Source organism: Clarias gariepinus, chromosome 16 (genome assembly GCF_024256425.1).
Source record: "Clarias gariepinus isolate MV-2021 ecotype Netherlands chromosome 16, CGAR_prim_01v2, whole genome shotgun sequence".
Lineage (NCBI taxonomy): Eukaryota > Metazoa > Chordata > Actinopteri > Siluriformes > Clariidae > Clarias > Clarias gariepinus.
In genome coordinates, this window is record NC_071115.1 from 10,205,985 (window position 1) to 10,226,132 (window position 20,148).

A 20,148-nucleotide genomic window follows, 5' to 3' on the forward strand; every position below is an offset into this window, starting at 1 on the left:
TGTTGAAAATCTGATTAAAGATTTATCCTCCTTTGCCATACCAATAATTTCCACTTTTCTATGATGACTTCATTCATTTATTTTTTTTCCATACTGCTTATCCTGTACGGTGACAGGAAGCCTCTTCCTCTTCTGATTCTCTCTGATCACCCTGCAGAAGGTAAAAATTACATTAGTGTTTTTCTCTCTGTAAATAATTGCTTTTTTTTAAAAGCTATGGAATTTTTAAAAACATTTGTTGTATGCACTGTCACTATAGACACTCTACAGTCTAATGCTGGGTTTCAGTAACCCTAAACTCGAACCTGATGTATTTTTGCTGTACACAACACTGCCTACTGTTAAAATCAGAGAGGATGCAGCCTACTGTGACATTGGACGAGCGTGTATATGTGTGTGCCCTGTGATTGGTGTGTACCCTTGTGCCTTAAGACTTCTGGAATAGGTTCCAGGCCCCCTTGACCCTGTATACAAAACAAAGCAACATATAGATAATGACTGAGTGAGTAATCTATGAAACAATGATTTAATATTGAAATACAGATACAAATGAAACAGCCCGACTAGTCACAGAATTAAGGATTCATAAACCATCTGTATTATCAAAGTGTTTTTAAATCAGTGATTTGCATATATTTTTCGAACTAATGAGCTGACATGTATATTATTATTAGGTTCAGTAGTAGCAACAGATAGGTGGCACGGTTGCTCAGTGATTAGCACTGTCGCCTTGCACCTCCAGGTTCTGGGTTCGGTTTCCAACTCGGGGTCCGTGTGCATGTAATTGGCTTGTTCTCTCCGTGCTTGGTGGGTTTCCTCCGGGTACTCTGGTTTCCACCCACAGTCCAAAGACATGCAGATTAGACTGATTGATGTTCCTAAATTGCCTAAATAAGTGTGCCTATGTGTGTGTATTCACCCTGCGATGGATTGGCACCCGTCCAGGGTGTAATGTAAAGTCCCCTGGGATAGGCTCCAGGCCCACCCTGACAGGAATACAGTATAAAGCTGTGTAGACGGTGAGTGAGTGAGAGTTACAAGTTATTGGGTCATTTAAATGACTAATACGTAGCCAATAAGAGAAAAGGCATGAGAGGAAACCCCGCCTCTCCCACCTGATTGGATGCCAGTCATTGGCGGAAAATGGGCGGAACTCGGCTCTGTATTGTTTACGTCTGTGTGCTAAAAGTAGGTCATAAGAGCGAAGCAGTTAGTAATATGTTTCTTTGAAAAATTCATTATTTTTTTAATTAATATTGAGTTACAACGATAACGTATAGCGGATAAACAGCATTCCCGCGGGTTGTCCGGTGATATCTGCAAAGCAGGTAAATGAGCTTGCTCGTGCTGTGTTGCTACAGAGACCGCAGACTGCTAGCTGGTGCTAACATTTGCTAACTTAAGCAGCCTGAATAGGACTTTTGTCCCCTACATTAGTATGATATACAGTCATAGACGTATTGTTGTTTAAATGTATTTAAAGTGTTTTTGCCTTTAACGCTAGAAAATAGTAATGAATAAACCGATAAACAAAAAAGGAGTCTTAGCTGAGCTAGTTCGCTAGCTGAATTGACTTGGATTAGGCCGAACAAGCAGAGCGCTAATGCTAATTTTTCCGTTTTAAACCTTTTAAGTTTTATGACCGAGTAATGATTTAGCTGGATTTATGAATCATTTTATATGGACTATTGATTCTGACCAGTGACTTCACATGACACGTTTTTTTAATGCCCGCTTTTTCAGGTCGCTGTATTATTAACATGGCTTGCTTGCTTGCATGGCAGCGCTGAACACACAGGGCTGCCAACTGTTTTACGAGGATAAGTCGTGTTCAAAAAGTCGCTAGAAGAATAAAGATGACGTCATGAACGCGTCCGCACATAATTACTTGCATATCAAATTACAAACTGCGGTGCAAGAAGAAAGATTTACTGAAGATTTCCCTTATATTTTGAAAAGGTCTCCCCTTCTGGGAAAAAAAACTATTCTGACACCTTACTATCAGAACCAGAATTAAGCTTTTCAGCAATTTGATCCACACTAGCGCGTCTACTGGATCGGACTACACGGGCCAGCCTCCTCTCCCCATGTGCATCAGTGAGCCTTGGCCGTCCATGGTGCCCTGTCACTAGTGAACCAGTTTTCCCTCATTGGATCACTTTTGGTATGTTCATGTAGAATGTTCCTGGTCTGCAGTGGTCAGAACATGCCAAAGGTGGTCAAAAGAAGCGAAAACTGGTGAATCAAATAACTGAAAAATTTCATTCTGGTTCCAAGAGAAAGGTGTCAACACACAGGCCATTACTGTTGCTGTGCCAGAAAAAAATGGGACCTATTCAATATTAGGCAGGGGGTCATAATAAGCTCCTGTTAACTGGTAATTTTGGAGGCTGGTGTCTCTAAATCTGGGGCATGGAATTAAAATGAGTTGAGGTTTGAATTTCATGTTGGTGTTAGGAATCAAATCTCTATCCATGTCCTCATTGTAAGTGTATAAAAAAGCAATTAAAAATTTCCGTAGTATTTCAATAATATTTACTTCCAGTTTTCAGTAGCTACATTTAACATCTGGACAGTTTGATCTTTGATAACCTTGTATATTTTCTGATATTTGCCGGAATAATAAACATATATTAATCTGGCCATTCATCTATAAAGGTTCAGTTTTTATAGTCTAGTTTCCTTCTTTTGGAGTAAGCCATACTCTTTTGCGCCTTAATTTCTGTTTCTTCTGCACACACTGTCCATACACAGTGAACCATCGCTTTGATTGGCACTGTTAAATGACTCGTATATCCGTGCCAACCTTGAGGGGAAAAAGCACTAGATTACTGGTACATAAATTTTCCTCAATTATCAGAAAAGCTGTCCGTATAGAACAGTCACTCTGTCCGGAGTGTGTGCGAACTTTTGACTGGCACTTTTTTTCTTTTTTTTTATAGAAAAAAGTTGTTTTTGATCATGCCACAACACTTGTGTGTATTTACAAAATCCTATTCCTTCTATAAAGAATGCAGGCACAAATCCACATCGATAGAAGAAGAATAACTCGCTTTTATTAATGTAAATATAACCCAGAAGAGAGTTTAATATGTACAACAAATTGCTCAGTGATTAGTACTGAAGGTCCCATGTTCAAAGCTCAACACCAAAAATTGGGCCCTTGCTTAAACCTCAATTAGTCCGATGTAAAATGAGATAAAAATGTTGCTTTGGATTAGAGCATCTGAGCTCCAATTCTGTAAATGAGTGGTTGTTTTTTGGGAATATTGGTGATGAGTGATTGGTTGTTGGGAACATCAGCTTGTTCAAGCTCTCTTAGGCTTTACAGACTGTTGTTGAGTCGGGTGTATCTGTCCATTCAATTCCATACTCAACTGGTGTGATGTGAGCTGGAAAGTCTTATTGAGTAAAGGACAGTCACGGACATTAGCTCCAAAAGGCAATTGAATTTTTTATTTATTTATTTAAAACTAAAATCACTAAACCTCATGACAAAGTTGGCAACCCTGACTTTGCAGACCTGCTTTTACGGTCGTACACATTTTGTGCTTAAATAATCCACAGTGTCTTCTTGTTTAGCAGCTACACCGGTCAGCTGCTGACACATTATTTATTTATTTATTTATTTATTTATTTATTAAAAGCTTCTATGTATCAGGGTTGCTGCTGAGCTAAACGTTACACTTCACTATAAATGTTAATATTTGCATAATTTTTGCATAACAGGTCAAAAACTTTCTTTTTTTATATACAGAGATTTAAACTTTGTTTTATTCATTACATAGCAGCGTTATGTTCTGTTGGGCGTGGTAAATAAAAAATATTTATTCTGGCACGTGGGAGGGATCCTATATTGTACACACTAAACTGCAGAGTGAGCTTGTGGTATTTGAGTGTATCACGTGTTCTTGTGGCCACCATGCTTTTTGAGTAGTAAACATGACTTGGTTATCACAATACTGGAAAAATGTGGTGTGTTAGGTGCGGTAATAAAATGTATATAAGCATCAGGATTTTAAAGCTCATCATGGTTCGTCTGATCAGAGTCGTATCACTCGAGGTCTTCAAAGGGCCTCAGTTACTGAAAGAACAGTACAAAACATTTGGTTGGACTAATACTGCAATTTAATGTCCTTGTAATTCTTTACTAGAATAGCTGTTTTATTTTACTGTATTTATTAAAGCTGTGCAGTTAAAAGCTGTGTGATTTATATGTTTTAATTGGTCTTGTATTGCTAGGTTTGTTTAATTAAATTTAATTGTTTTTTTTTCTTCTTTTTTTTAATTTAGAATTGATTCATACTTCAAAAATTATTTAGGTAAACTTGGGTCTATTAAGTACAAATTCCTTAAATATAAGATTATCACTTGACGTCTAAACAATCAACATCGGGATGGGGAAAATACCTTCAGTTATGTATCATGATTATTTTGTGTGAATTTTTAAAGTAATAAAAAATTATAAATTGTTGCCGTGTGTACTGCTTACTGTAACATTGCGTGTGTGCACATAACGCAGTTTTTAAGTGTGGTGATTGTTCTTAGTAACTGTACTGCCTCCACGAAAAATAAGGTTAAAAAGGCTGTAGCAGTGCAGAATTTTCAAGGCAAAAGTACTTGAAAGTTGTGTGAAAAGTCATCCTAAACAGTAGCCCCCCCCCCCTCCTCGTTTTTCTCTCGTCTTACTCCAGCCATGATTTTTTTTTAAAAGGTAAAATGTAGGTTAATTTTGTATCAATTATGTCTATATGAATATTTTTAGGTTGTGGAATGAATCATCTTAGATTTCATTATTTCTTATAGAGCAATGCATATTGATATACATGGTTATGCTTTCATATACAAACATGCTACTGGAATGAATTATGCCCACAATCCAAGATTTTACAGTACTTTAAAAGGGCTTGGTTTGTGATATTTTAAAACCTTTAAGAAATATAACTTCTTGAGACAAATCGGTCAGATCAACCTATAATTCACAGCTGTTTTTGTAATTATACACAAAAAGTCAGAGGGCTGATTAAATTTTTTCCCTGCTCCTGAGCACAGTGGATTTGATCACATAAGCAGAAAGATAGACAGTTAGGATGATTTCGGCTGATTATTATTGACCTCCGTTTGAATCGGTTACAGGTGTGGCATGTCCAGGCGCAGCCGGAACAGTCGAGCGTGGCGCAGCGTGTGGAGCGGGATTCGGCGGGATGCTGATGCAAAGACACTGGTGCTGCCCTCGGAGAACGATGAATGGGGTTGTGACCGCCTACAGGTCAGTGTATGTGTTCAAGCCAGTCAGGATTAGCAAAAGCTAGCCGAAGGCTTGTGATGCGATGTTTATCAAACCAACAAAGAATGAACAGAGGAATAGAATTGCAGTGGTTTTTTTTTTTTTAAAAAAAACTAAAATAAATTTTTTAGTTTAGTTTTTTTATAATGAGAATTCCATACTGGCTTCAATGTTATGCTGAAAGATGTGTATCATCATTTGCATTTTGTCTTGTTAAAAAAAAAAAAAAAAAATGTGTCACACAAATGATTTACTGTTTTGATGTTGTTTAGTACAGTGACTCAGATTCAGAGGCAGAGTATCCAGGGATAGTACCTTCAGTGCCAAGTGCGGTTCCAGTAACCGGAGAGTCGTACTGTGGATGTGATTTGGAGATGGAATCGAGTTATGACCCACGTCTACGCAGTTACGCGCGGCTGCGAGACTGCCACTGTGGTGAAGATGACCAAGGTACATGTGCACAGATTTATTTTAATTTGACAATCTCTATTTTTCCTTTTCTTCTGTAATAAATGATGTATTGATGTATCGTCTGATTGGATATACATGCTATGTGTGTATATGTTTGCGTTTCAGAATTTGACTGGGTGTGGGACGAGGGAAGTCGGTCGGCAGCCACGCTGCTGAGCTGTGAGAACAGGAAGGTGAGCTTCCACTCAGAGTACAGCTGCGGCACGGCGGCCATCCGCGGCTCCAAGGAGCTCTCAGACGGACAGCACTTCTGGGAGATTAAAATGACCTCGCCGGTCTACGGGACAGACATGGTGAGGCTCGAGAAAGTGCTCGCTAGTTTTGAGTCTAGAGTTGTGTGCATAAATATGAATTATGGTTTTGACCCCGTATAAAAGCATTATGGGAGAAATCTTTTAGCTAAAGCATAAGTCTGAGTTAGCATAGTAAAATCGTCTGGCAAGAAGAGCCAAGGACACAGGATCTGAAAGAGTATCCATGGGAAATTTTGACCAATGAATTCATGAGTTTTGGTCTTGTGAAGGAAATGGAAATCGGCAGGACATTGCTGTCATCAGGTTCTAATCAAACAATAAAATTTAAATAAAGTCAAAATAAAACGAGGCATTTGCCTTGTCTTTTTTCAACTGGTGCTTGATTGCACAGAATAACAGAACACCGTTTACTTTTATTTCTCTATATAATCTCCTGCTACGCTAATGCACTTATCCTATAGTTGCGCTTGGATATCCTCAAATTGTCTCATGATGCCTGGACCATGACCATTTACACTATATGGGGGATGTGGCAATAATGTGCAAGTGGTGTATTAGAATGATTCTGTGTACAGTTCTCACAGACAAATTAGTTTATTTCACAAGTAGGGAACAAGTTATTTATCAATTTTCAAGGATCAGACATTCAACTCATCGAATGTTCACAAGAATAACTGCAGTTGGCTCTGAGCTGCCTTTATTAAAACATTTGCACCATTAAAATGCTTTACTGCAGCTAAGTGTCTCATCACTGTACTCTGCTTAAAGTCTTCTGTAAATGTCAATCAGTTTTACAGCTTCATTCACGGTAATTTCATCACCATTCCCAGTTTGACCTGAATGTCATGCACACAAGTTTTGGTTGTAAAATTCTGTTTTCTCCTCTCTGCCTACTAAGTGATCTGGTCAAGAAAGTTGGCACCTTCGCTTTACATAGATACATGTAATGTTTACACGTTTTATCTAGTTAAGCCAAAAATTTTGCAAATTGCTTATGTAATGATAATGAACTTTTTGTGTATATTTTCCAGATGGTAGGAATTGGCACATCAGATGTCAATCTGGACAAATACCGACATAAGTTCTGCAGTTTACTGGGAAAAGATGAAGACAGCTGGGGCTTGTCATATACAGGCAAGTACACTTCAACCAAACAGTGACTTTTTTTTTTTGTGTAACTTTACAAGTAAAGTGTGCTTTAGTTTTCTAAATTGGATTCTTCTCCACTGGTAAGGTAGGTTTTTAACTTTTGTACTGTTTTTGAAAACACAATTAGTTCATACTGTATACTGTACCTAGTTTTTGCTGTTTGGTAGTGTTGATTGCAGTGTGATTGAAGTAGGTCTAAAGCAATTGGTTCTCAGGTAATTAATCAAGAGTAGTTTCAGGCTTCCTTAAGGTGTGAATTGTGGGCAGGGCTTAGCTACATATATTAAAGGTGGATCTAGCTCAAACTTTAGTGTGCTTTAGTTTTCTAAATTGGATTCTTCTCCACTGGTAAGGTAGGTTTTTAGCTTTTGTACTGTTTTTGAAAGCACAATTAGTTCATACTGTATACTGTACCTAGTTTTTGCTGTTTGTATTAACATACTTGTCTTGAGCTGGTGTCATGTTTGATGCTTATAATTTTTAATGCAGATGTTTAATTTTATATGTTTTGAAAGTAAACACTGTCCTGAAGCAGCTTGACAGAAATCTAGATATAGATTTCAAAGTGATGTTCAGTATGAGTAGGTTGTAATCTAGTCCACGGAATACTGTTTATGGCTACAGGACTCTTGGGTGTACAGTAGATCTACGGTATTGACAGTAAAGTATGGCATAGTGAAGTAGACTTGGGCATAATCTGTGTGCAAGTCCTAAGAATTTGTGTGTGAGAACATCCCGCTTAGTGCAGTTACTGCAGTTTTTAGTAGATTGTCTTTGTGGAATCTTGATATTCAACATGCAATCATCAAACATATTAAGTGTACTCTTAGTGTATACTATGAAAAAAGCCTTGTTTGTTCTCGTTTAAACTTGTTTGTTTTACAAAATTATTACTGCTTTCAAATTTCTAGCTTGTATTTTGAACCCCTGCATTTAAAAAAATGCATCCACAATACCATATACAGCAGCCTGAGTCCTTTATTATGTTTAGAATTGTGTATAACTTTTTATTGTTGTTCGTTTCTAGGGTTGTTGCATCATAACGGTGACAAAGTAAGTTTCTCATCACGATTTGGTCAAGGTTCCATCATCGGGGTTCACTTGGACACCTGGCACGGAACTCTCACCTTCTTTAAAAATCGCAAATGCATCGGTAAGAGGCATAATGAAAGTATGAGCTGTCATTCAGGGGCTTGTGTTATCAGGGCCATCACTGGACCGTTTCAATACATTGATTAGCATAAACATTTACATTTACATTTGGGCATTTGGCAGACGCTCTTATCCAGAGCGACTTACATTTTTATCTCATTACACATCTAAGCAATTGAGGGTTAAGGGCCTTGCTCAAGGGCCCAACAGTGGAAACCTGGTGGTTGTGGGGTTTGAACCTGGGATCTTCCGAACCGTCTTCCGAACCGTAGTCCAATGCCTTAACCACTGAGCTACCCCTGGCCCTACATGTACATGTTATGAACTGCATAAACGTGCAGTTTATAACATGTACAAGTAGTGTTATAATTTTATCAGCTATTTTCAATTTTAGTGTTAGTCCCGGGATCAATGTTCCTGTTAATTCTTATCTTATTTAGTCAATCTTGTCCTTTTGTTTAGTCAAGTTTTAGTCAACTAAAGGTCTGGGGATTTTAGTCTAATTTTAGTCAAAGAAACCTTTTTAAGTATTTTAGTTTAGTTTTAGTAAATGAAAATGTAACATTTTAGCAGATTATTAGATTAAGATTATTATTATTAATTAACCTCTTCAGTCAATCTAATTTAGGCAAAACCCTTTAAAATTATTATTTTTTTTGTTTGTTTTTTATTAAATAATTATCGCAACATTTAAAAAAAAAAATTTTCGTCTGATGTTTTTAGTCAATGATATTTATTTTTAAACATTACAAAAACTGCTGCATGTCCAGTACTTTTTTCTTTTTTCTTTTTAAACTTTAAAACAATAGGAGCAGTGTGGACAATGCAGTGTTTTTGAAAACTTTTTTTCTTCTTTTTTTAATTTCACCTATGGGACACAATCATTTAATGATCTGATCGCCTATTAGCTTAATGGGTTTGGCAACGTTTTAGCTATAAAATACATTACATTGCATGTAACAAAACATAATTACCACAAATAGGCAGTAAAGCTGCCTTGAGATGCTTTGATGCGTCTCTTCAGGTTTGTGTGCCCACACTGTTTCCGCTCCGATATTATCTGACAGATGTTTTATTAGTTTTTATTTTTTTAAACCACTTTTTTTTTTTGTCAGCAATATTGCATGCTGATTTAGTCAGTGTTCATTGATATTCATTTTATTTTGACATCGTCTCATCCTAGTCACAAGAAGTCAACCAATATTTTTCAGCATTATTTCTGTTGACGAAATAACACTATGTACAGTAACCCTTACACCTGTATAACCATATACTGTAAAAACGATCTGGGATTTGTGATGTTACCAAGCAGTGCACCATGTTTATTCATTTTAAGCATGCTTTATATTTTAATATTTATTAGATTTTTTTAAAAACAAGCCATCTAAGGCTTAAGCCTTTTATGGCCCTTAATTTAACTTCCTTTAAACAATGAAGCTGGTGTCAATTAAGGAGAAGAGAAAGGGTGTGAATTTTTATTTTAGGTGCAATTTACTTTACAGAAAGCAGAGGACTGTTTCCCGGTCCTTCAAGTGTAATTACTTTACATTACACAGTTTTAAGGACACAGACTTTAAAAGAAATTGCATAGAAAGCTAAAAACATAGACTGGTTAAGGATTAGTTCAGTTGTTATCCTTATATGTGTATAATCTCTATTTCCCGTGACATTTTCTGTCTGTTTATATGTGTGTAGGTGTAGCTGCTACAGAGCTGCAGAACAAACATGTGTACCCCATGGCATGTTCCACAGCAGCCAAAAGCAGCATGAAGGTGATCCGCTCAGTCTCCGCCCCCACCTCACTCCAGTACCTCTGCTGCTTTCGTCTGCGGAAGCTCCTCCCTTCAGGAGCCGACGCCCTCAGAGTGCTGCCCCTCCCACCAGGACTCAGGCATCTCTTACATTCCAAACTTGGCTGGGTGCTAAGCTTGGACCACTCGCATACGCATACAAACTCGAACACGCACACATTAGCCGGGCCCTCTTCAGGCAGCGAATCGGACGGCTGCGCTTCAGACCCTGAGGCCTGCCAGAGGAAACGCTGCCGCTGGACCTGAGGCGAACACACACGTACCTACATACACACGCTTACGTTTAAAACATTGTCAAGTCTTTTCAGTTTCAGATCTACTTACAGTGGACTGGGAGAAAAAATAACATTATTAAGATGTTAACGTATCTGACTTAACAAGAAGTCGCTCCACATTAAGGTTATATTTGATTTTAATTTCTGTGGGACTGTTAAAATTGCATTTTACTGTGCGGATCATAGTAAAAAAAATATGTTAAATTCAATACTTTTCTGTATGTACAGATCATGTAAAAGACAGGCACATGCAGTCTGATGCATCACGTCTAAACCGTGAACTGTTTTTATACTTCATTGCATAGTGCTGATTGTCACTTTCTCTTCTGTCCCTGCTGTCTCTTTCAGGGTTTCGGAACTTCATTTGCCACACGTTTCAATGTTATATAGATTCTCAGTATTATCTTTACCTATAACCTTCAGCACTGTGCCCTTGTCTACCTGTACTTCAGCATAGCTTATATCCAGACAAGTGGAGTGAGTACAATGGACACTCGGATGAATAGTTTGGTTTAGTTTTCAGTTACTATTTGACGTACCATATAAGATGTAATTCACCATTCAGGCCTGCAGACCAGGCGACTAGCCTGGATGCAGATCTCATCAGTATACCATTGATGTGATAAATCTGACTCTGTATGCTACCTTTAACTACTTTTTGGAACTTGCTACATTTGAGAAGTCTGAAAGAGATCATAATAATGTATTTTATGCTGCCATGCCACCAGACATACAGGGCTATCATTAAAGCTGAAGTGCCAACATCTGCAGTTTGGCTTTAGTATTTTTGCAATTAATCAGTGCGTTCTCTGTTCAATTCACACCTGTTTTTATAACAAGAAACCGACTTGGCTTTGTTTTATGTTGGTTAAAAAAAAAGCAGCTCTTTTTGTTTGTCTTAAACCAGACAATGTAGAATCTAAAGATGATTTGTCAGGCCTACAGTACAGTACTGTGCAAAATTCTTGAGCCACCCCTCATCTCTTCATATTTTGCTTTCAGTGATCCAGACTTTCTTGTATTTTTTATGTCATCTTGAGGAATAGTTTTGGCTCTCATTTTCAAGCAAGTTAATGTACTTAAGTAGTTTTAGTGGAATGTTCTTTGTTTGTTAAGCCACACTCAAGCATAAAAATTTAACTTGAGAGCGAGTTGGCAGATGATTGGTATACTACTGATGCTGAATGCTGGTTTGAACAGATGAGAGAAAAATAAGGTTGCCGCTTAGGTTGTTACATAATTAAAAAAATGTAACCAATTTTTTAATTGTATCTTTAGGCACTTTGCAGCCCGTCACAGTGGATTATTTGTTCCCATTTCTTTAAGTTAATTTAAGTAAATTAGTTTACCTAAATATGAAGAAATGAGTGTGGCACAGTGACTTAGTGGTTACTGCTTTTGCGTTGCACCTCCAGGGTCAAGGGTTTTATTTCTGTGTCGGGTCCGTGGCCACAGAGTTTGCATGTTCTTTCCGTGCTTGGTGGGTTTCCTCCGGGTAATCCAGTTACCGTCCACCTCCCAAAGACATGCAGATTAGGTTACTATATTTCCTGTTGTATGAGGATGAATGCCTATGCGTGTGCTCTGCGATGAATTGTCACCCTGTCTCGTCAAAGTCTCCTGGGATAGGCGATAAAGAAATGAGCGGCTCAGTACTTTTGATAAGTAATGAATACATACTACTTTTAGCCTATATACTATGTATATTTTAAAAGTTAATTTGTTTTTTCCCCAAAAGAAAGGACAAGATGACAATCTTTTAGAGATTATACTAAGCAGGTCAATACATATGGTAAACCTGTTGTGCCAACAATATAGACATGGTGACTGCCATTTTTGGAAGATTGTCATCTCCTTGGGCTTTCCTTTTCCAGGTTGTATTTTTGACAAAACTTGGGAGACGTTCGTGGGTGGACATTACCCTACATTGATTTAAACTATGTGAACCATGTGAACCAGATTTGCAGACGTATCAGTGCATGCAATTGCCTTAACTATTTATGATATAAAGAGGGGCCAAAAAATCTATACACACTTCATCAGTTGTTATATATGCTCTTTTTTAAACTTTAATTGGATTATGACAGCAATGTGTAATATTATGTTTCCTCTGAAGATGTCAGTAGTCACACCATCGTTGATGCTATCACGCCTTCTGACCGTTATAAGGGAGGCATATAATTTTCATGTTAAGGTCTGCATGCTTTTTAGGGGGGGAACCTCTGTATTAACATTTTAACTACAACATTGATATATAGCTGTAGTGATGGCAGCTTTCTGAAGTCTGCTTACACTGCATCTTACACGTTTAAATTCTTGCCAGTTTTTAATTTCTATCTTTTATTGGTACTGTTAAAAATGGAAAATGAGGAAGATAAAGGGTCTGTTTGCATTAAGGTTTGTTTTACTGAATTAAACTTTAGAAACAGGTATGAATTGAATGGATGATACACAAAGGGCAATTTTAGTCTGCTTGCTACAGTTATTTATGAGACACTTTAGAAATTATGCTTTCTGGCTTCTCAGATAAAGCAACATTTAGACCAAACACAAATAAACCTTAAAAAAAAGCCACAGAAGGACATGTGAACTGTAAAGTTGCTGCTGATAATGTTGTATTAAATTTATCAGGTTGAAGTCCACCCCTGTGAATTTGCAAACCTTTTCCTCTGGGTTACTGAGATAATAGAAGATAATACAGAGAACTGTTGGTAAAATTCAGGGTATTATGTCCTATTTTTCCTTTTAGCATAGAGGCGTCTTAGTCACCACCATACACTAGGATTCTTCTAGTCAGATTGTCTTTATCTCTGCCTGCTTGGGTCTTTTTCTCAGCAATGTTGATAACTTTGTCAAAGACATGTTCCTAGTACTACAGCAAGGAACCTGACAAACTAGATTTCAACTTAATTATGGTCCTTCTGTTAACTTTTGTGCTGTCCTTTCAAATGTTTTTGTTTCATTCCACATTTAACATGAGCTTCATTCCTGCTTGAAATCATTTTACTTTTATGTACCTTGCCAAGTCAATTGACTGGTGTATTAACAACTCATCACTGTAGTCTTTTGCTGACAATTCTATTTATACCTGTCCAATTTAACAAAATCCTGGCTGAGTATTTGTCACTGGCGTAGTACTGTACTGTTGTGCAAGAGTGAATGCCTGTGAATTGTGTAAAAATGTTGTCATCAAACACCTGCATGAACCTGTGATCTGAGCTCACTTTGGTCTTAACTCAGCTTTTGTGGAGGTCTGTTTTGTCTTCTTTACATCACTTGCGGCTCTCACTAGGCCCACTTCTACCCTAATGCAAAGGAAAAGCACTTAACGCCAGACTTGCAAAGAAAGAGAATACACCTGCAATGTAAACCAACAAATGTGAAGTTAATGCTTGTTTTACAACAAGATCTTGGATCTTTTTTTAGCTCAATTAACACAACGATGTTCTCAGTTCATATGCTTTCTGAGCAGAGTACCTGCCTTTGTTCTTACAACCATACTTTTTTTTTTTTTCATCTCTTTGTGAGGGTTGAATTGATAGTAGCTTTAGTGTGTATAGGTTTTGTAATTCACTGTAAAAAAGAAAAAAAAAAAATTTATGCATTAAAGCACTTTTCCACCTTTGTATGCATGTATAAGTGCATACAGGTCCTTTATGCTCTGTAATGTACATATTGTATGTATTGGCTTATTCTCTTTCCTCTGTCTCCCTTTACTGTATGTCAAGCATGGGCTTTAACTGATCGAAGGGGTTTGATAAAAATCATGTACACGGGGGGAAACGGCTGGATATGTAGGTCATTTTTAAGCATAATAAAGGTTTAAGAACTAGTTGAATGTGTCCTCCTTCATTTGGTACATCAAGCTTATATTTGCACACAGTCTAATATACAGTATGACTGCAGATCAATCCATGCTATCCATCACCTAAATGAGGATGGTCTCCCTGTTAAGCAAGGTTTTTTCTTATTGCTATCTCAGGGAGCTTTTCCTATTAATAGATGGGTTTTGCATTTACAATCCCGAAATATCAGTGCCCTGCACATTTGGGTGCTTGGTTACCACCTGTCCTAGTTTTCCCAGAACAATCTGTTCTGGAAAATAGACAGGATTTCCCAGACAATGTAGTGTACTGTTTTTGTATAGCTGGTTTTACAAGCAATGTCACTACTCCTAAGTCACCCATTTCAAATAGGTTCATCCTTATTTAGCTTATGAGCTCAGTCAGGAGGCTTCAGAGCAGTAAAAATACCAAAATGTCGAGGACAGGGTTGAGAAACACTCAGTTACACATGACTGTCTATCATGAATGCAACATTACAGTACTTCAGCTGCATGTATTGACATTTCGCACTCATCCTGGACATCCTGGACATGCATGGACACTTATGGACACATTCATGCACACTTACACTTACATATTTATATTTTCATTTCTGCATCATTGCACAAGACACTTTATTAATATACTTTTTATGCATATTTGCACACACCCCAGTCATTTTTTCTTATTTTTTTCTTTTTTACACTAAATTTCTATTTTTTCTATATTTACTATATTTTGCTATATTGTACGCAATGTCCTTATTTGTACAGATTATTTTTATTTATAACCTAGTTACATTTATTTTTTATTGTATTTCTTTTTATTCATATTTATTTCTTATCTATAAGCTTTTATTTTTTTAAGGTCACTGGCGGTCGTATAAGCATTTCACTGCATATCGTACTGTTTATGACTGTGTAAGTGACAAATAAAATTTGGATTTTGATTTGATTTACGTATTAATTGTGCTGCTTACGTTGTTACGATCTAGTTGCTACACAAAACGTGTCCACTAGATGGCAGTACAATGAGAACTTAAATGAAGCTTCATGAAATGATTGAAACTTTTTGGTGAAACTAAACCTCGACACATAAATGAGGCTTCACCTCGCCGTCACTATTTGTAATGTATTTTTAAACGTCGATATTTATATTTATTTTGTTTGCTAATTTTCTTTTTTTTCCTAGAGCATTTGACGAGAACATCTAGGAACTATTAGTGCTGTGTCCCGGTTTCCGAACGGACCGCTTACTTTGCGTCCACTGTACCGGAAGTTACGTTTGTGGAGGTCAAGTCAAATCTCTGAAGTCGAATTAAACAGGCAAGAGAAATGTCTTATTCTTGTAATGACTAATGTGGTCATATATACATATATATGTGTGTGTTTAAAACGTTTTCTAGCGGTTGAGGAATTGTTTTTGTTTTATAGAGGGGTAAAGCATTTGTTCTAGATCTGCACGTGATGCCTCAAGCAAGGGGTTTCTTCTTCTTCTCCTGTGTCCTGTGATAATCCCAAACTGAAATGTAATAATATGCTAATAACATAGTCAGTTACCCAGTAAAAATACTATACAAATAAACTGATTTTTAATAAACAATAATTTTAGTACACATGCATAATGGGGGAAAAAGAAGAAGACTTTATACATTACAAGTTTTCTTTGACTGATGCAGTTGTTAGAAAGCTGGGGTCAGGGTGCAGGATCAGATATGGTTTGGCGTTTCTGGAGTCATCAGAAAGTTGACTAGTGATGACTGGGGAAGTAGTAGTTCGGTGGGTTAAGGCTCTGGTGCAGGGTCAGCCATGATGCGCAAAGCAAAATAATTTCACTGTGCAAGAATGTATAGCCAAAAACAAGTCACACCCTCAAATATTTCACTAAACTCCCATGTGCTTTGATTACGAGACACATTCGGCCATGGCAATGTTTCGATAAGCTGGTGCAATGTCACAACATTTATTTCCGTCCAGCGTCGCATTAATTTCTTTCCAAGATCTTGTGTTGATGATTCTTAATAGGGTTGATGTTTGGACTGTGATGGCTAATGCTCCCTGAAACACTCTCACAATCTGAGCCTTAAAAAATCCTGGCATTGTTATTTTGGAATATTCCATGTGCCATCAGGAAAGAAAAAAAATCTATTGATGGAAAAACCTGGTCATTCAGTACACCAGTCACCTGACCAAGATTATAATACTGCACTCACAGGTTGTACAGTAGGCACTAGGCATGGATGGGTGCATCACTTCATCTACCGCTCTTCTTACCCTAATGCAGTGGTACATCATGCTGGACCTATTAGACCACATAACCATTTTCCAACACTCCACATCTCATTCTTTATGCTCTCTAGCAAATTTAAGCCTTTTTTTCCAATTAGCCTCACTGACAAGTGGTTTACTTAAGGCTACACAGCTGTTTAGTCCCATTACCTTGAGTTCTCTTCTCACTGTACATAGATGTGAGCTCTGCTGTTGATTTTACCAAACATTTAAGTGTAGTTTACCAGTGTCTAACTACTTTTTGGGCCAGGCAGTGTACTATTCATTTGGTAGTATGTCCGATAGAGAGCTTTACCAAACATGAAACATGCCCTGCAATGTTATGTTTATCTCTGGTGTCTTTTCTCCTTTATAGTCACAATGGTGAAAAAGAAGCGCTTGAGACTGATTGCTGAGATGGCCCGAAAGATCCGAGCGTATCGAGAGTTGAAAAATCGGCCACAAGATTCGCAGCGATATGCCCTGGACTATGAAACCATGACTCGGCCGCTCACTGGTAAGAAGCTGCCAGTGCTGGCTTGGCAGGACGTGCGGAGAGAGACTCCACTCTTCAGGCTCCTGGCTGGAATGCGCATGTTCGGTGTGGGACGTATTTTTACACGGAAGTCGTGGCTGGAAGAGCACACAGAGCCTTGTTATTGGAAGATAACTAAAGTGAAAGTAGACTACACTGCAGAGGTAAGAATGTTAATTATCTAGCTCTGAATGTGATGAGTCAAATATTAGGATCGTAGTGATGAATTTGTCTTGTTTTCCTCCTGTAGAATATGGACCATGGGAAAGCGTGGGGCGTTTTGACTTTTAAAGGTAAGTGCGGAATTAGGGCTTGTAAAACTAAATAAACAAACATGGCGAGAATAACTCAACAATGACACACAACAGATTCAGAGCTTTTTCGCTTGTAAAATGTGTGATCTGAAAAACTGAAAAATATACTTAAGACATAAACTGTAGTTGCATATTTATTACTTAATTAATAGTTAGATTTACTGTTTGAAGACCTACTTCATCTGCATTGTGTTTCAGGTAAACAAGAACCATCAGAGCGAGAGATAGACAAGGTCATGTACCACGACTGGCGCCTGGTACCCAGACACGAACAAGAGGCCTTTACACGCTTCGAGTCTATCCCTGAACCCCCCATCCGACATGTGCGCTACCCGCCGCTCCTGCGTGCCATGATGTTAGCCCAGCAAGCCAAGGAGCTCGGTGTGGATGCCAGCAGCCTACCCGAACCAGGCCTACCTCTTAAACGAGACGTGCTGCTCAGCAAAGAGTATTTCCGCAGTCAGGAACAGCAGAAAAAGGAGGGAACTCCTGTCTAAGCTGAGTTCAAAGGAGAACAGTCAAAGTTAAGATGGAAGCTGTCCTTACAGTGATTTAGGACAAGTTTCTCCTGCCCAAATGCTAACATACATTAAACTTTAGACAAGATACACTGTCTGATTATAATAAAGTTATATACTGTAATGTTAGCCGTGCATGGGAAATCAAATTGTTAGAAAACTACAAATTTGGTTTAAAGGTTAGGAATGTCAAATTCTCTATTCTATTCATTAGAGTCAGAATACTGAAGGATGATTCAGAGACTATTTAAACCTTATTTTGTGTGTTGTCTTTTTCTTCAGGAGGAGCGAATAATCATTGGATGTGATGTCAATTACTGTACTTGCTCTGATAATAGTGTTTGCATTATTTATAAATAAAAAAAGACATACTAATGACAAAATTGTAAAAAAAAAAAAAAAAAAAAATGAAACGTGTCCACTTTTGGGGGGGCTGGACATTGTAGCTATGCCCGTCACTGCCACAATGTTTCAAAGCCGACACTTTTTAACATTGGTCTTCGCTGTGTAGTGCTGCATTTTTAAGTTTGTCCACAGAGAAAACTTGTGTATTTACTGTTAACTTTAGGATCCTTAGTTCAACTGAAGGGAAACCTTAAGGTTACAGCAATACAAAGACATTCCTTATAATTGTGTGGTTGTGGCAACTGGTTGAGAAGAGCTACATATATGTGAGATGGTCAGCTGCTTGTACTTTTTGGCAATGTCGTGTAGTGGTACATTAATGCTAATTAGAAGATATTTAAGTCTAATTGTGTACCTAAATCATATTTAAAGGTACGGGACATTGATGCTGTATCTTACTAAAGTACCAAAAGGTATACCCTTATAGTGAGAAGTAAAGTTATTATTTTCTGACTGTGTCCTGAACAATAAATTTGCATTTTTTTCCTCACAATTTGCTTTTCTCTTATTGACTAATATTACCTAGTTAGGGTGGTGGTTCATTTTAACATCTTTAAAAAAAAAGAAAAAAAAAGAAGCAATGTTAGATCATAACCTTTTCTGTGTTTACACTTCAACTGTAATATCTTAAGTTAGATATTATCATAGAAAGCGATGTTTCTACAGATGGGGTAAAAAATCGATTCGGTTATGAATCGTGATTTGTTTGTGTGGCGATTCACATGCAACAGAAACATTTTTATGATGTTACGTTATCAAAAATTGTGCGCGTTAAAAGCCTGGTAAACTCTGAACAATGTAAACTATAAGACTATTAAAAAATAATAATTATAGTAGAGGACAGGGACACGTTTTACTCTGTTAAATGGTAAACTCTTGTATTTGAAGTTAGTTTGTGTTGTTTAAATACTTCCCTTGGGTTTTTTGGTGAGAAACCTTATAAGCTCCTTATAACGGGCTACGAAATTAAGTTTTTTTTCTTTTTTAAGGGGGTTTAAAATTGTAAGGGAATCAGAAAAACATAATATTAAATCAGGATATTTATAAAATCATGATACTTATAGAAATGTCATTTTAATCAATTCAGCACCTAGATATTGTAATATTGTATCGGGTGGTGATTCCCATCCCTAATAGTTTCATACAGTTTTAACAACTTGACATTGTTCATTAAATGTTATTCCATTAAACTCGCTTTACTACTAACTTGTGTGGCTTAGTGGTTAGCAAGGTGACCTCGCACCTCCAGGGTCGAGGGTTCAGTTCCTGCCTCAGGGTCTGTGTATGCATGTGCATCTCTCTCTGCTTGGTGGGTGATCACGTGATTATATACTACTTATATAATACTTCCGGTTTCCGGTCCACACTTTCATGATTACAGTCAAAAAGCATTCTGTGTGCCTTATTTCATGTTTTATTTTTCTTATTACATACTCGAAAATCTTAAAATAACAAAAAAATTTAATCAATTCGAATAGTTATGTATTTAAACATCAATTAATAAAAACATTTAATTTAAAACCTTTAATTAACCTTCTGTCGAACAGAAGGGGCGTGTCCAAATAAACCCTCGCTTTAGGCATGTGTCGGGTCCCATAGAGTCACGTGACCAATGACAATCGAGGCCACGTGGATACCGGAATCACTCCCTTATATCGCGCTTCAGCTGGTTTAAGTGCAGGCTCGTGCACGTGATGTCTCACTGTTGCGAATCATTATATTGATTTTTTTTCCCCTTTTTATTCATAAAGTCAAGATTCTGGGAAAAAACTTTTTATTTTTGCATTTCACTATAAACTTTACATTTAATTCTTATTTAATATATAAATGCACTTAAAATACTTTTGGTTTATATATAGATTCATAGGTTCAAGATTCAAGAATTT

At 37.3% G+C, this 20,148-nt stretch overlaps 2 protein-coding genes across 2 annotated transcripts; both read left to right on the forward strand.

Annotated features, from left to right (window-relative positions):
- Nucleotides 1-1,188: 1,188 nt before the first annotated feature.
- On the forward strand, nucleotides 1,189-14,231 carry spsb3a (splA/ryanodine receptor domain and SOCS box containing 3a). The gene is made up of 7 exons (XM_053515191.1): nucleotides 1,189-1,328; nucleotides 5,137-5,269; nucleotides 5,560-5,737; nucleotides 5,864-6,051; nucleotides 7,044-7,146; nucleotides 8,189-8,314; nucleotides 10,009-14,231. Exons 2-7 carry the CDS (start codon nucleotides 5,144-5,146, stop codon nucleotides 10,368-10,370), a joined length of 1,083 nt encoding a protein of 360 aa, XP_053371166.1. The 5' UTR covers nucleotides 1,189-1,328; nucleotides 5,137-5,143; the 3' UTR covers nucleotides 10,371-14,231.
- A 1,181-nt stretch (nucleotides 14,232-15,412) lies between these two features.
- Nucleotides 15,413-18,742, forward strand: mrps34 (mitochondrial ribosomal protein S34). Its single transcript, XM_053514945.1, has 4 exons — nucleotides 15,413-15,548; nucleotides 16,867-17,189; nucleotides 17,276-17,318; nucleotides 17,538-18,742. The coding sequence occupies exons 2-4, from the start codon at nucleotides 16,872-16,874 to the stop codon at nucleotides 17,834-17,836; spliced, it is 660 nt and encodes a 219-aa protein (XP_053370920.1). The 5' UTR covers nucleotides 15,413-15,548; nucleotides 16,867-16,871; the 3' UTR covers nucleotides 17,837-18,742.
- The last annotated feature ends 1,406 nt before the right edge of the window (nucleotides 18,743-20,148 follow it).

Coding starts and splice junctions, on each gene's coding strand:
- spsb3a (XM_053515191.1), top strand. CDS start 5,144: ATGTCCAGGCGCAGCCGGAACAGTCGAGCGTGGCGCAGCGTGTGGAGC. Junction 5,738..5,863: donor CTGTGGTGAAGATGACCAAG/GTACATGTGCAC, acceptor TTTGCGTTTCAG/AATTTGACTGGGTGTGGGAC. Junction 6,052..7,043: donor CGGTCTACGGGACAGACATG/GTGAGGCTCGAG, acceptor TATATTTTCCAG/ATGGTAGGAATTGGCACATC.
- mrps34 (XM_053514945.1), top strand. CDS start 16,872: ATGGTGAAAAAGAAGCGCTTGAGACTGATTGCTGAGATGGCCCGAAAG. Junction 17,190..17,275: donor AAGTAGACTACACTGCAGAG/GTAAGAATGTTA, acceptor TTCCTCCTGTAG/AATATGGACCATGGGAAAGC. Junction 17,319..17,537: donor GGGCGTTTTGACTTTTAAAG/GTAAGTGCGGAA, acceptor ATTGTGTTTCAG/GTAAACAAGAACCATCAGAG.